Raw genomic sequence first — 16,712 nt, forward strand, 5'->3', positions numbered from 1 at the left:
ATTTTTTCCAGTGCCGTTGTAACTTCGAACAGTCACTAAGCGAACTATTGTGAGTCAAGGACTACCTGTACTTCATCACTTTTTTCCTTTTTTTTGTTTTGGTCATCAGGTTTTTGACCCCTTGCTAGGCGACTGGTGGTGCTCGGATGTTGCCATATCCTAAAAGTCGTACAGTGGGTGAAAAGGTTGAAAAGCCCTGTTCTAGTCCAGCCCTCTCTTCAAACAGGAAATCCTGTACCACTGCAGACAAGTGACTGCCCAGTCTCTAGTCTGCACAGCGGCACAAAATGCTCCACAGCTCATCTTTTCTCCCTTTTATTCGGGGTGGGAAACCTGCAGAAATCCTGGGAGAATTATAATACAGGTATAATACTCGGCTTAACAGCAGTTCATTTAGTGACTGTTCAAAGTTACAACCGGCACTGGGAAAAAAAAATAATTATGACCGTTTTTCACACTTATGACCATTGCAGCATCTCCAGGGTCACGTGATCAAAATTCAAAAGCTTGGCAACTGGCACGCACTTATGACGGTTGCAGTGTCCCGGGGTCACGCAATCCCCTTTTGCGACCTTCTGACCAGCCAAGTCAATGGGGGAGCCGGATTCGCTTAACAACTGTGTTTCTAATTGAACAACGGCAGCGATTCAGTTAACAGATGGGGCAAAACTCACTGAATAAACTTTTCACTTAGCAACATAAATTCTGGGGCCAACTGTGGTCGTAGGTCGAGGACTACCTGTATTGGGAGCCCTCTTGCAAAGATAGACACCCCCCTACCCCCGGAGACAAATTTGATTTCATGAACATAATTTTCTTATACTGCACCACGCAGGTAGTCCTCGACGTACGGCCACAGTTGGGACCAGGATTTCCATGGTTTAAGCAAGGTAGTAAAATGAGAGGTGCCCAATTTTTGCCCATGGTGAAGCGAATCACTTCAGTTGTTAAGTGAATCATCCGGTCATTAAGCGAATCCAGAATTGACACTGCTTGTTGGAAGCCACTTGGGATGGCTGCAAGTGGCAATCACACAATCCTGGGACGCTGCGACGGTTGTAAATACACGCTGGTTACTAAGTGCCCCAACTTTGATCTTGTAATGGTAGAGATACTGTGACATTCATTTAAGGGTAAAGATCAGTTGTAAGTCACTTGTAAGTCAAGGGGATCCTCTCTTCTCCTCTCACTTTTGACTTCCTCTGACATATTTTTATGGCTAGCCAGTTTATTCTCCAGCTCTGCATTTCCTAGTGGTCTCCTGTCCGGCTTTCAAGCAGTTTGCTTAACTTTTAAATTCAGCCAAAGCTGATTGTGTGCTACCACCTAGCTCAGGGGTAGGCAACCTCGGCTCTTTTATGACTCATGGACTTCAACTCCCAGAATTCCTAAGTCAGCTGACTCAGGAATTCTGGGAGTTGAAGTCCATGAGTCATAAAAGACCCGAGGTTGCCTACCCCTGACCTAGCTGGACTTAGTATAAACATTGGATATTTTTAAAAACTTAGCTAAGTCCGGTAAACATACTTAAAAAGCTTACTAAACCGATTCCTTTAAGGGGCCATTTTCAACTGGTCAAGTTGTTTTCAACTCTAAAAGAGGGGACCGACTTTCTTTCTTCCTAGCTCTCTTCTTTCTTGATCAAAATTAAAGTTTTCAGAATCAGCAGCGGCAGCAGAAGAGGAAGTGAGGTCATGTTCTTGATGCAGAGGAGGAAGAAAAGATGAGATTGAGGAAGCCAATTCCCCATTATGGGGCACAACTCCAAGCAGTAAAAGGAAGTGAGAATGCAAAAGCTTTTCCATCTCCAGGGTCAAATGCACTTGGTGCTGCAGTGGCTTTAAGGCGGCCAGACCGTGCACCAAAGTGTACTCTGTGGATAGGAAGTTCCCTACTTACGTCTCCCTTGTTCTTTAACTGAGTTAAACAAGGTCTCCCTGGGTTTTTTCCACACCACTAAGCTCTCATCTCGTCCTTGAGTTGACAGGAAATCGTTTCTTTGCTTGCAAGCTGCCCAGAGTCATCTTATTGGGGAGATAGATGGCTCAGTGGGTTAGGACGCTGAGCTTGTCGATCACATGGTCAGCAGTGTGGCAGGTCGAATCCCGAGTGCCGTGTAACAGAGAGACCGCCTGTTATTCGTCCCAGCTTCTGCCAACCTAGCAGTTCGAAAGCACGTAAAAATGCAAGTAGGAAAATAGGGACCACTCCGGTGGGAAGATAACAGCGTTCCGTGCGCCTTTGGCGTCTAGTCATGCCGGCTACATGACCACGGAGACTCCTCGGACAAGCGCTGGCTCTTTGGCTTTGAAACGGAGATGAGCACCGGCCCCTAGAGTCGGAAACGACTAGCACGCATGTGCGGGGGAACCTTTACCTTTACCTTTAAATTTAATAAAGTAAAATAAATGACACTGGCCTGAGATTTGCCAGACGGATTGAAGATTTGAATTTGAATTTATTAAATTTATATTTATAAGATAAGATGGAATCCTGCACTGGGTATAGAGGGGTGGACTAGAGGATCTTTAAGATCCTTTCTGTGTTTGTGAAGGCAAGCCCAGGCAGCAAGGGCAAAATTCTTCCTCCTTTCCTCTCACTGAAGACATGGGGGAGGGGGAGGAAAAACCTGATGCAGATCTAGGACTGTCAAAGCTAGACGATGCTGCAAGCCCCTCCCTCTGACACAAGCTCACCTGTCCATTGGGGATACAGTCATGGCTTGGGGCTTAATGTCGTGATCATATTCACACGTGCCAAGGGCAAAAGTCCAAAGGACATACTTGGTTTTTTACATGTATTCCACAGTGGAATGGAACGGAACAGAATAGAACAGAATATAGAAAAAAGAATAGAATAATAGAATAGAATAGAACAGAATACAGAAAACTGAATGGAATAATAGAATAGAGTAGAAAACAGAAAATAGAATAGAAAATAGAATAGAATAGAATAATGGAATGGAATGGAATAGAATAGAATAATAGAATAATGGAATGGAATGGAATAGAATAGAATAGAATAATGGAATAGAACAGAACAGAACAGAATAGAACAGAACAGAATAGAATAATAGAATAGAATAATGGAATGGAATGGAATGGAATGGAATGGAATAGAATAGAATAGAATAATGGAATAGAACAGAATAGAACAGAACAGAACAGAACAGAACAGAACAGAATAGAATAGAACAGAACAGAACAGAATAGAACAGAACAGAACAGAACAGAATAGAATAGAACAGAATAGAACAGAATAGAATAGAATAATGGAATAGAACAGAATAGAACAGAACAGAACAGAACAGAACAGAATAGAATAGAATAATAGAATGGAATGGAATGGAATAGAATAGCAATAGCAATAGCAATAAGCATTCTTTATTGGCCAAGCATGATTGGACACACAAGGAATTTGTGTCGGGTCCATAAGCTCTCGGTGTACATACAACAACAAAGTGATAGGTCATAGATCACAGACAAAATCATTAATCATAAGTTACAACAACTGATAAATCATGGACACCAATGTGAGAAGGCAGTAGGAAAGATGAGAAGGGTAATAGCAATACAGCCCTACTACTTGGCTTTAGGCCTAACACAGAGCTGTGGGAATTAGGTGTTCAGCAGAGTGATGGGACGGGGGGGGGATGGGGGGGAAAACTATCTTTGTGTCTAATTGTTTTGGCATGCAATGCCCTCTGGCCGCATCTAGATGGGAGAAGTTGAAACAGTCCAGGGGTCGGTAGATATTTTCTGACACGAGAGGAATTGTGCTGTTGACCCAGTTCTCACCACATACATAACATGCCCTCCCCCACCCTTGTCCTGCCCCATCCTGGCTTTGCTGAAATAGCGCTGGAGAGGAGGGGGAGGAAAAAGGCCGGAGCATTGGAGCCCTCCAAAGGCAACAATAGCCAAGGTGAAAATAGCAATAGCAAGAGCGATAGCCCTTAGGCTTATATCCCGCTTCACGGCACTTTACAGCCCTCTCTAAATGGTGTATATAGAGTCAGCCTATTTGCCCCTAACAATCTGGGTCCTCATTTTACCAACCTCGGAAGGACGGACGGAAGCCAGTCAGGATCGAGCAAGACAAGAACTCGCCATGGCCAGGAAATTGCCACGGGACAAGAATTACACTAATACTGAAGAAATAACGGAACATAATCATTAAAGAAAGGATGCTGAAGGGGGGGGGTTGGTACAAAATAGAATGGGAACGACCACAGTCAAAATCATGCTTCAATTATTTGAAACAATTACATTGAATCGTTCAACTGTCCCGTGGCACGTTGGCCGGGGGGAAGTGTCTCGTGGTGAGTTGGCAAGTTGGCTGCAGCGAATTGGCCATGGCGAGTTGGCTGTGACAAGGTGTCCCATTCCGGCCACCAAGGCCTGGACGGGATGGTGCCAGCCAGCGGCACAAGAATCTCCAATCATTAAGCAAATGTTTCCCCAATGGAGATGGTGAGCAGATTATTTGGAAGAAAACTGGCTTAGCCAAAGGGATGCAGTCCCTCAGCATGTACAATAGGTCCTACCTAGGTTAACACACCTATGACTCGTGGACTTCAACTCCCAGAATTCCCGAGCCAGCATGGGGGAACTATGGCCACCTCATGACTCGTGGACTTCAACTCCCAGAATTCCCGAGCCAGCATGGGGGAACTATGGCGCCTTCATGACTCGTGGACTTCAACTCCCAGAATTCCCGAGCCAGCATGGGGGAACTATGGCGCCTTCATGACTCGTGGACTTCAACTCCCAGAATTCCTGAGCCAGCATGGGGGAACTATGGCGCCTTCATGACTCGTGGACTTCAACTCCCAGAATTCCTGAGCCGGCATGGGGGAACTATGGCGCCTTCATGACTCGTGGACTTCAACTCCCAGAATTCCTGAGCCGGCATGGCTCAGCTTGGAAACCTTTCCCTTTCCCCTCAGCATTGCTGGCTCGGGAATTCTGGGAGTTGAAGTCCACGAGTCACAAAAGAGCCAAGGTGGCCTACCCCTGTCCAAGGAGATGGTGAGAAGCTAAGCCAGATCTGGGGCAGAATGCTTGCCTTGGGTGCCCTGCACACATGCCCAAGCCATACTCAACAAACCTGTGGCTAAGTGGAGCAGGCAACTCAGTACTGGGCCAACAGGACAGGCAGCTCTGCACTCATCACTGGGACCAGACTGGAGCAGGGACCACTCGCACAGGCTTCCACACAAACCCACTTAAACCCAACGCACAAACCTAACGGATATACAGTCATCATTCCGGCAGCCTCTGGATTTCAAGAAATAAAAAAGGATAAAACAATCCCACTGTCTACGTGGTCTCAGCTCTACAATGGTTCAAGAAACACTACTTCTCGCTTTTCAAGAGCCAGGCTGGTGCGGTGGTTAAAATGCAATACGGGCAGTCCCCGACTTATGACCACGGCTGAGCCAAAATTTCCGCTGTCAACCGAGACATTTGTGAAGTGAGTTCCCCCCCCCCATTTTAAGGCCTTCCTTGCCACGGTTGTTAAGTGAACCATTGCAGCTGATAAGTTAGTAACCCGATTATTAAATGAATCCGGCTTCCCCATTGACTTTGCTTGCCGGAAGGTCGCCAAAGGTGGTCACGTGACCCTGGGACACGCCGACCGTCATAAATATGAGTCAGTTGCCCAGCGGCTCATTTTTGACCATGTGACCCTGGGGATGCTGCGAAGGCCATAACTATGAAAAAAAAGTCACGAGTCACCGTTTTCAGCGCTGTTGTAACTTTGAGCGGTCGCTAAACGAACTCTGTAAGGCGAGGACTACCTGTATTGCAGGCTAACTCACTGCCCACTGCCAGGAGTTCAGTTCTGACCGACTCAAGCCTTCCGTCCTTGCGAGGTCGGTAAAATGAGGACCCAGATTGTTGGGAAGGGCAACAGGCTGACTTTGTAAACCGCTTACAGAGGGCTGTAAGACACCGTGAAGCGGTATATAAGTCTAAGTGCTGTTGCCATGGCTAATAACGGCACTTGCAAAGATATCGCTTATTTTCATATATATTTTTTTCCAACGGGGAAGCCTAAGAGTTTTAAAGCTTGCTGGCTACAGGATCTTATTGTTCAGGGACAGAGGCCTCCCCCAACTTTGGAAAAAAGGAAAGCTACAAGGCCAGAGAACTGAATTGCCCCAGATAAGGGCCCAGAAGACAACGACACCATTCAGCCAGACCATGCCCCTGGCTGCCAATGGCCCTGGGATGGCTTGATTGCAGAAATGCAACTTTGCAAAATCCCCCCCCCGCCCCCACCCCCCAAAAAGCCGGACTCCACGGTTAAACGAGGGGAAACCAGCCAAATCTGGCTGCAGCCCAGTTGTGAAATAACGAACCGGGAGAGACCCAGCCTTGGAGCCTTTGCAAGACTGAAGGGCTCCCAGCCAGATGTGGCTTCTGCACACCAGGTATTTCTCTTACAAAAAGGTGCGATGTTGCGCCTTGGCTGGTGCCTCACGCCTAGATACAGGCAGGTCCTCAACTTGCGACCACAGTGGAGCCCCAAATGTCTGTTGCCAAGTGAGACGTTTGTCGGCTTTCCTTCCCGCGGTTGTTAAGTGAATCGCGGGACTTGGTAAATTAGGACACACGGTTGTTAAGTGAACCTGCTTTGCCCTTTGGCTTTGCTTGCCAGAAGGTTGCCAAAGGGGATCTCACGTGACCCCGGGACCCTGCAAACGTCATAAATGTGAGTCAGTTGCCGAGCGGCTGAGTTTTGACCATGTGACCATGGGGATACTGCAGTGGTCGTAAGCGTGGAAAACGCTCCCAAGCCGCTTTTTTCAGCGACATTGTAACTTTGAATGGTCGCTAAATGAACTGCTGTAAATCGAGGGCTACCTGTACACCCTTTTGGCCCAACGGCAGAAGAAGGACAGCCGTGTATAACAGGGGTCTCCAACCTTGGCCACTTTTAAGACTTGTGGACTTCAACTCCCAGAATTCCACAGCCGGCGACATCATTCATAGTTCAAATATGAGAAACACAAACTGAAGGCGGCCTCCACTCTCTACAACGATGGTAAAGCAGGTTAATTTGCGTGCCTGCAAGCTCTGTATATCTTTTGACTTCATTGGGCGGGCAAGTATTTCAATTAAAACGCGTTGCCAAAGGAATATTAATTTGGAATCAATGTCTTTAAAATCTTAGTCTCAAATGTGCTAAGCCGGCATTGACATGAAGTAACCAAAAGGGCAGGTTTCACACAACACGTCGATAAGTCCAAGCTAATCCCAGGCCCAGCCCACCCTAATTTATAGCAGGGAAGAGAAATCCCGACAGCGCCGTCTGCTTAGCAAGAGGCTGTTGCAGCTCGCACAGAACGGGCAGTCTTCGCACACCAAGTGTGGGATTAGGGTGCACCCACACAGTTCACACACTCCTCCTCCTCCTCCTCCTCCAGAGCTGAGCCCAGGCGTTGGCAGAAGCTGGGGGGGCTGAGAGTTGGCATGGTGCAGGCTCTGATTTCAGCAGACTTAGCAAAGGCCCAAACGAGAAAAATAAACGAGGACGAGAAACGGAGAGCCTGTGAATCATTGCTTCTTACTGATATTGATTGCATTTATACCCTTCATTCTGTCTACTCGATATAAAGGAAAAACTCAGCAAACAGCCCTAAAGATAGGCTGGAGGGGGGGGGGGAAGGGAAAAGAGAGAGAGAGAGAGAGACAGGAGGGAGAAGGAGAGAGAGAATGGAGGGGAGAGAGAGAGAGAGAGAAGGAATGAGAGGGAGAGAGGACAAGAGAGGAGAAAGGATGAGAGAGAAGGGGGAGAGTGAGAGGAGAGAAAGAAGGAGAGAGAGAAGAGAAAGGATGAGAGAGAAGGGGGGAGAGAGAGAAGACGAGAGAGAGAGAGAGAGAGAGAGAGAGAGAGAGAGAGAGAGAGAGAGAGAGAGAGAGAGAAGGAATGAGAGGGAGAGAGGACAAGAGAGGAGAAAGGATGAGAGAGAAGGGGGAGAGAGAGAGAAGGAGAGAGAGAAGACACGAGAGAGAGAGAGAGAGAGAGAGAGAGAGAAGGAATGAGAGGGAGAGAGGACAAGAGAGGAGAAAGGATGAGAGAGAAGGGGGAGAGAGAGAGAAGGAGAGAGAGAAGACGAGAGAGAGAGAGAGAGAGAGAGAGAGAGAGAGAGAGAGAGAGAAGGAATGAGAGGGAGAGAGGACAAGAGAGGAGAAAGGATGAGAGAGAAGGGGGAGAGAGAGAGAAGGAGAGAGAGAAGACGAGAGAGAGAGAGAGAGAGAGAGAGAGAGAGAGAGAGAGAGAGAGAAGGAATGAGAGGGAGAGAGGACAAGAGAGGAGAAAGGATGAGAGAGAAGGGGGAGAGTGAGAGGAGAGAAAGAAGGAGAGAGAGAAGAGAAAGGATGAGAGAAGGGGGAGAGAGAGAAGACGAGAGAGAGAGAGAGAGAGAGAGAGAGAGAGAGAGAGAGAGAAGGAATGAGAGGGAGAGAGGACAAGAGAGGAGAAAGGATGAGAGAGAAGGGGGAGAGTGAGAGGAGAGAAAGAAGGAGAGAGAGAAGAGAAAGGATGAGAGAGAAGGGGGGAGAGAGAGAAGACGAGAGAGAGAGAGAGAGAGAGAGAGAGAGAGAAGGAATGAGAGGGAGAGAGGACAAGAGAGGAGAAAGGATGAGAGAGAAGGGGGAGAGTGAGAGGAGAGAAAGAAGGAGAGAGAGAAGGGGGGAGAGAGAGAAGAAGAGAGAGAAGGAGAGAGAGAGAGAGAGAAGGCATTTCAGGACCAGGTAGGGATTTGAACCCGCGTCTCCCTACTCACAGCCCAACAGGTTTACCGGGGACACTAGATGGGAGCCAGCCTCTCAGTGGGATGCAAGAAGAGTGGGGAAATGGATGCTCTGCCTTCTACCTGGAGCTACCTGTCTCCCTCCACCTCTTGATCTGCTGGGGGGGGGGAGATGGCAGGCAGAGAGAGGCGGTCAGGGCCCAGCTGTGTCTGCAGCTGGCCTGGGAGAGGCGCTTGTCCTTACAAAGAACAAGGAAGCCCTTTGCTTCCTCGAAAGTCCATCGCTTGGGATGGTCAGGACTCTGAGAAGGCACAGGGGTTTGTCCCCTTTCTTTGAGAAGCCCACAGCCCACTTCTTTGAGGGAGGGGGTTTTTTAGAAATAGGAAACACAGCTGCCCCTCCGAGGGGACTGGAAGAGCTCGGCTCAGGCAAGAAGCCGGAAAAAGAATTAAGGCAGGGCAAAAAGCCTCCGTGCAGATCAGGAAACCGAAGCCCCACACGACGTAAGGCCCACCAGACGGATGCGGATAGCCCTCGACTTGCGACCACAACGGAGCCCAAAATTTCAGGCATTTGTTAAGTGACTTTTGCCCCAGTTTGCGACCTTCCTCGCCACAGTTCTTAAGTGAACCCCTGCAGCTGTTCAGTTAGTAACCCCGGTCGTTAAGTGAAACTGGCTTCCCCGTTGACTTTGCTGGTCAGAAGGTCGCCAAAGGGGACCGATTGCATGACCCCGGGAGACGCTGCCACGGTCATAAATATGAACCAGCTGCCAAGCGCCTGGATTTTGATCCCGTCTCCACGGAGATGCTGCAAAGGTCATCACCCTGAAAAAAAAAAACCTTTTTCAGCGCCCTTTCTATCTTTGACCGGTCCCTAAATAAACCGTTGTTAAGTCAACGACAGGCTGTAATCCCATTTTAGAGAGCTGAAGGGAGCCAAAAGCAAAACCCTTTTGCTGTAGGACAATGATGGCAAAACTTTGAGAGACCGAGTGCCCAAACGGCAACCCAAAACCCACGTAGGTATCGTCGGGTGCCGGGTGGGGCATGGCCCACTGTGTGCGTGTGGCTGCGGTGGTAACGGCAGACTGGGTGGGACTAAAAGTTCAATCCATCAATTCCTACTTTGCGAGATCTTTCTTTTTTCCTGCGAGAAGTTGAGATTGATTGATTGATTGAACCTTTTTTTTTTTTTTGCACACGGCGGCGGAGGCCTAAAGCGAAAAGGTTTTATAAAACCCAGCTGAAGGCCTAGGACTGGAGCGATGGCAGGCGCACCGACAGAGAGGGCTCTGCCTGCCACCTGTGGCACGCGTGCCATAGGTTCGCCACCACGGCTGTAGGAAGTATCCTGGCACCAAAAAATGGGTTTCTCCAGAGCTAAACAAATAACCTGGAAAACCCCCTTGAGCCGGAGCCGAGGAGGAGGAGGAGGACGCCAAATAGAAGGCAGCTGAAATTGGTTTTTTAGCTCGCCCAGGCACCGGTCCCGCCGCTCTCTCCGAGGGGCTCCTTCTGCATTTCCCACCGCAGAGGTAGAGATAAAAGAAACAGAAGACTGCGCGTGCGGTTCTCGAAAAACAGTTCCACTTCCCAGCCAAAGTCGCCCCGAAATGCAGGTGGGTCTTTGATGTACGGCCGCAATGGAGCCCCAAATTTATGCTGCTAAGTGAGAGGTTTCTTAAGTGAGTTCTGCCCCGTTTTATGGCTTTCCTTGCCACCGTCGTTAAGTGAGCCTCTGCAACTGAGAAGCTGGTAACCTGGCGGTAAGGCGAATCTGGCCTCCCCCATTGACTCTGCCTGTCGGAAGGTCGCAAAAAGGGTCGGTCACCTGACCCCGGGACCGTGCGGCCGTCATAAAGAGGAGCCAGTTGCCAAGCGTCTGAAGTTTGATCACCTGACCAGGGGGATGCTGCAAAGGCCTTAAGAGTGAAAAACAGTCATAAGTCCCTTTTATTTATTTTTTTGCAGTCTCCAAGGAAGTAAGCAGAAGTGAACCGAAAGCAAACATAACAGTATGTGGCCAGGCTTGTTATCTTGGATTATTTCTTAACAGCCGATGGCAATCAGTTTCCGGCTGCTGAGATGCTAAAATGTCATTGGGTGGGTGGGTGGGCTAAATGCACGCTTTCACCCCCACTTAAAACAGTAGACACCAGAGTGGATTTTTTCCCCTTCTATTCTACCACCTCTTACTATAGTAGACAACGCAGGATTCAACGGTAGACACCTTCAAGTTTCGGGGTTCCATAATCTCCCAGGATTTGAAATGGACACCTAACGTCAGAACCATCGTTAAAAAGGCATGGCGAAGAATGTTCTTCCTGCGCCAACTGGGAAGGCTCAGACTGCCCCAGTCAGACTGATCCAACTCCACAGAGGAACTACGGAGTATCTCATTTGCACCTCAATAACTCTCTGGTTTGGCACCGCAACCAAACAGGACAGGTGCAGACTTCAACAGATAGTTAGGACTGCAGGAAGAACAATTGCAACCAGCCTGCCTTCCACTGTGCGGGGTCAGAAAGGAAGGCTGAGAAAATAACTTAATAGACACTCCCCCCTCACATCCTGGACACAAACTGTTTTGACTCCTCCCCTCGGGATGGCGCTAGAGGGCATTGCATGCCAAAACTACGAGAAGCAAAGATAGTTGCCCCACCCCACCCCGTGCCATCACTTTGCTGAACGCCTAGTTCAGGGGTAGGCAACCTGGGCTCTTTTATGACTCGTGGACTTCAACTCCCAGAATTCCTGAGTCAGCCACGCTGAGGGGAAAGGGAGAGGTTTCCAAGCTGAGCCATGCTGGCTCAGGAATTCTGGGAGTTGAAGTCCACCAGTCATAAAAGAGCCAAGGTTGCCTACCCTTGTTGTAGTTCCACTGCCTTATGACTAAGGGTATCTACCCATGTAGTAGAGCTATACAGGTAGTCCTCGACTTACCACAGTTCATCTAGTGAACGTTCAAAGTTACAACGGCACTGAAGATAGTGACTTACGACCGTGTTTCACATAACGTGCTTGTCTCCAGCGGGAAAAAGGATCGGCGTTGGTCCCATGGCCTCCCATTTATTGGGACTGAAAGTTTTGAAAGCCTTATTTTATTTAACCTATGGTGATTTTTAAAGGCAAACATTAGCAGAAGGAAATGGGGCGTCCTGTGGTAAATACAGGTAGTCTTTGACTTACAACTTGAGTAGTGCAAATGGGTGTGGAACACGCAGTCCTTTCAGCCATTCCAAGAAGGCTCCACATCCATTTGCACCAGTCAGGCGACCCCGAGGACACTCGTAAATCTCCAAGTGGCCTCAACGACCCTCTAAAAGAAGGCAAATGACCAGCCGTCGGCAAGGTGTACAAATCCTCCGGTTCCTCACCGTCCAGTCAGAGCGGAAGAAGCTTCTGGGAGGAGAAGCGAAACGTCTTCAAAGAAAAACAAGAAACTACCCCCAGTTGCCTCGTGAAAAAGCAGCTTTGGGGAAAGTATGGGATGAGAAACTACACTCTCAAGGTGGCTGAAGAGACGGGTACATCTCAGCTGCTGAAAGCTTAAAAGTGGGGGCCAGAGTTGAGTGCAGCCATGAAGAGCTGCCCCTAGGAAACGCACAGCCTTCAACCACGGTCTTTGGGGCTGGGAAGAAAGAACCAGAGATTTTTTTTTAAAATCCCATTTATATCCCGCCCTTCTCCGAAGACTCAGGGCGGCTTACAATCTAAAGCACAAATCAATGTGCTTAGCAGTAGCCTTCATTCTATGTATATGCCTGCTTTATTAGGGCTTTCGGGCCTTATTACAAAGTCAGCTTATTGCCCACCACAATCTGGCTCCTCATTTTACCTACCTGGGAAGGATGGAAGGCTGAGTCAACCTTGAGCCTGGTGGGACTCGAACCTGCACTAATGGCAGGCAGCTGGTGTTACTTAAGGAGGCATTAGCCCACTGCTCCACCAAGGCTCTTTAAAATACGCCACCCCCTCAGGGCACGGATCAAACTACATTGCCCTGCCAGCCGCAAAGAGAAAGAGCATTTCAGATCCAAAGCATCAGCTGTACTCAGCGGCAGCATTAAAAAAAAAAAACACCTTTGACTCGAGGTTCCCCACCCGTTCTCTCTTGGCAGGGGTGAAAAAAAAACAAATGGCAGAAGAACTTTAGTTCCTAGGAAACAGAGCCGAGGAACAGTCACGGCCAATTGTTCTAACCAACCAGAGTCGTCAGGTTCACATGACCTCTCAAACGAGGGTCCCCAAGCCCCGGGCCATGGCCCACTCCTGAGCCTTGAGCAGTTTGGAGCTGGGCCACGGAAGTGGCGGGAAAGGCTGTTGCGCCCATCCCCGCTTGCGTGAGCGACGAGTGGAATGTGTGCGCAGGCGCGCCATTCGGGGCGTGCGGTGGGGACGCCTGCCCGCTGCTTGCGCAAACGGAGCCGCGTGCGGGCACTTGCCCACTGCTTGTAGGGACTCATCACTTCGCCCCCCCCCCTTGCCGGTCCAGAAAGCTGGAAAGGTTGGGGGATTCTGCTCTACTCAAGCCACGGGAGATCCTGACAAGCTAAGATTCGTCGCTCTCTCGGGTAGAAGGAGCCCAGCAGAAGCATCCAATGCTTGCTTACAAGCGGCCGTAAGACTCAAAAGCGCCTCAGATGGCTGCGATGTTTGAGCTTCTCTCGCCAGCAAGAAGCTCAACTGTGAAGTCCCATAATTAAATTCCTCCTCTACCTCAACTGTGACAACGGTGCACATCTGAACTGAAAGACGAGGAGTTTTGCTACTCTACGGGGAATTTAAGTGTGTGTGTGAGGGGGGGAAGGATTGGGGAAACAGTTTCTCCCCCCCCCCTCCGGGTGTTTAACACACACTTTCACTCTGCTGAATCCGTTCAAACTAGGACACGTAGGCTGTCCGAGAGTTCGTAAGGAAGGGGCTTTACTCACTTGGGCAAATCAGTGCCTCTTTTGCGGTGATGCTCTTGTTACAGGCGTAACACATGGTCATGCCAGAGACTGTGATGGAAGTGAAGAGGTGCCCGTTGGTATAGCGGGCGTCTTTATCCTTGCCTTCCTTCATCCTTTCTTTTTCCTTGTTCTGAAAAAATAAAATAAAATAAAGAGAAAAGAGGGTGTTTGTTAACAGGCGGGGACTGGTGAACAAGGTCCTCTTGAGCTGAGGAGCTGGATTCTGATTTTTTTTCCCTCCGCCACCCCAAAAGCATTCACATGTTCTACTCCGCCACGTATGTAGGGCAGCGTCACACAAATGAGTGCATCTCACATTTAACACCGTAGAAACTGCATACCTATATATATATATATCACGTTTAATTTTGCAGGTATAATGCAGACAGACTCGGGAAGGGGCAGATAAAATCTTTAGCTCTGGGGTTGTGCCAAGGACCACGGGCCAAAATGAAAACAAGCGGTGCTCTCTTCTCCCGAAAATCTCAACCTCCGAAAGTATTTAGGGGTCAGAGAGACAGCAAATTGGCGGCCTCCTTCCTGATTGATCTCAAATCCAAAATGTTCCGTAGCACGCTTCTTTACTAAAATAAATTTCGGTCCAAAGATCACGCTGACTGTTCCCGCTTTGCCTGAAAAAGGATGAGCTTTTCAGGACCTCCCAAATCACAAGGATTCCTAAGATCATCGGCACCAACCCCACTGCCTGAAGCCAGGACTCTTCCCAGTTCCGCATCTACTCGTGGAATTGACGGAATTCAGAACAAAGCCAAAAGCTGAGCAACTTCTTCAAGTGACTCAAACAAGCCAGCCAAGACGCAATTCAAAAAAAAAACCAAAAAAACCCCCCAAACCCCAAACAACAGCAGCTGAATGCCACCTCTTTACCATAAAGCAGAAATTAATTAGGCTTGTAAACTCTGCTGCGGCACATTTGATGAGTCAAGCGACCAAGACTTAAGCTATAAATACCTTTTTATTTAAAGAAAGGGAAAAAAAAATCCACTGAACTTAAAGTCGCTGAAGACGAAATCGAACCAGCCCCCCCCCCAATTCCCTCCTGACCTCACCCAGGACGGCCTCTTCTTCACACCCGAACGCGCCCACCCCCCAAAAAAAACACACCTTTCCCACGCTCCCTCCTCTCGTGGTCTGGCTCAGCCGCAATCCATTCCTGCTCATCCCCGGGCCAGGGGGTCTTGAAAGGCCCAAGGCCGGTTGCCCCTCCTCAACTCTCGGATAGCTCATCCCTAACCTGAAGGAGGATCTGACTCAATCATCCGAAAGCTCCTGTCTTGACTCAACCCCCGCTTCCCTGAGAGCCAGCAGAGAAAAAGCCACGGCGGTGGTGCGTTGAGTCGGCTTGGAAAGCCCAGATTGTTGAGGGAGACGCAACGAGGAGGCGGAGAGGACGGGGGGGTGGGGGGGTGGGGGGGAAAAACACCGAAGAGGAGGAGGTTTAAAAAAAAAAGAGAGGAAAAAAAAAGACACCCAAGCGGGTTCATCTTTTCCTGTACCTCTCTGCTTCCAATAACCATGACAACCGTGCGTCTGACGGAGGAATCCCACCACCGTACGTGCCTCGGCACTCAAAACTTCTGCCAACCTGGTGCCCCCCCCCAACTCTCCAGGCTTTCTCCACAAGGGGTCAGATGGGGAAAGGCTCGTAGAGCCGGAAGGGACCTTAAGAGGTCTTCTAGTCCAACCCGCTTGTCCAGGGCAAGAGTCCCTTATCCCACCCCAGGCCAATGGGTTGTCCCATCTTTTCTTGAAAGCTTCCAGCGATGGAGCCCCACGGGGTTCATTAAAGGAAAAGATCCTTTGGTGCAGCGGTGGCATTCAGCCGGTCCGCACCACTTCGGCAGGACCGGTAGCTGATTTTTGTTGTTGTTGTTGTTGACCGGGCCCAGAACGGACTTCCAGAAGCGGCATCCAGACAGAGAACCGGCTTGGTTGGCTCAGGAATTCTGGGAGTTGAAGTCCACCAGTCATAAAAGAGCCAAGGTTGCCTACCCCTGACTTAGAACTATGGAGCAATTTCCGGACAGAATGAGTTATCGGTGGAATGAATGGCTTGTGTCAAGAAGTTGTGTGTACTCCTTCACTGGAGGTTTTGAAGAAGAGACTGGACAGCCATTTGTCTGACATTGTCGACAGAGGGTTAGGGTTAGACAAGAAGCAACGGATGGAAACTAAATCCAAGAGAGAAGCAACCTGGAATTAAGGAGAAACTTCCTAACAGTGAGGACAATTAACCAGTGGAAAGAGCTTGCCTTCCAGCCTTGATATTCTTTATTCTATTCTGAACTAATCACATGAGTCACTTGGCAATAGGCACGCTCGGACTCAACAATACCCTTCAAAGGCATTCACAGAAGAAGTCCATCACGATTCCTTCTTCATGGCTCATAGTGTGATAAGGCTGCGGCAGAGACCAAAAAAAAAATAAAAAAATAAATGCTGGTGCAAACACCAGAAACTTTGCTTGAGGAACTTTTAGCCCAGTTCTGTATTTAGACCAGATCCTTGGCTTGACAGAGGCGGGCAAACAAACCGGTTGGAAGAGAGAGAAAGTCAAGAATGCAACTTTCTCAAGTCCGAAAAGTCTAAAAAAAAGTCTATAAATCCAATTAAATAAATAAATAAATAAATAAATAAATAAATAAATAAATAAATAAATAAATAAACAAACAGCCAGAATCAAACTGCAGCACGACTGCAAGTGACCGCAAAACAGTGCGAAGCGTTAGTTCGAAATGCCCCCCACACACACACACACCAAAAAATATTAAAACATCTCAAAAGTCCTGTGATCAGATTAGGACTCTCCGTTAAAAGTGAAAGGTTGTCATAGCAGCCTCTCCGAAGAAAGAAGAAGCTGAGACAAGGGACTTCCTGTTGCCAAATATTTGAGCAATAATGCAGTCGAGAGGCTTGGATTATTTTTTGAGAAGAGCTGACTTCGAGTCATCTGTCTCAGCAAATACGGG

At 48.7% G+C, this 16,712-nt stretch overlaps 1 protein-coding gene across 3 annotated transcripts in view; it reads right to left on the reverse strand.

The window, feature by feature from the left end:
• The window catches only part of ARHGEF2 (Rho/Rac guanine nucleotide exchange factor 2), a 74,513-nt gene that overhangs the window by 34,470 nt on the left and 23,331 nt on the right, over positions 1 to 16,712 (reverse strand). For all 3 annotated transcript variants that reach the window (XM_083374183.1, XM_083374182.1, XM_083374181.1), the window contains exon 2: positions 13,702 to 13,852. In XM_083374183.1, the coding sequence (XP_083230309.1) occupies positions 13,702 to 13,852 (151 nt within the window). The remainder of the gene's footprint in view (positions 1 to 13,701; positions 13,853 to 16,712) is intronic.

This window comes from Vipera ursinii (genome assembly GCF_947247035.1).
Source record: "Vipera ursinii genome assembly, chromosome: 15".
Lineage (NCBI taxonomy): Eukaryota > Metazoa > Chordata > Lepidosauria > Squamata > Viperidae > Vipera > Vipera ursinii.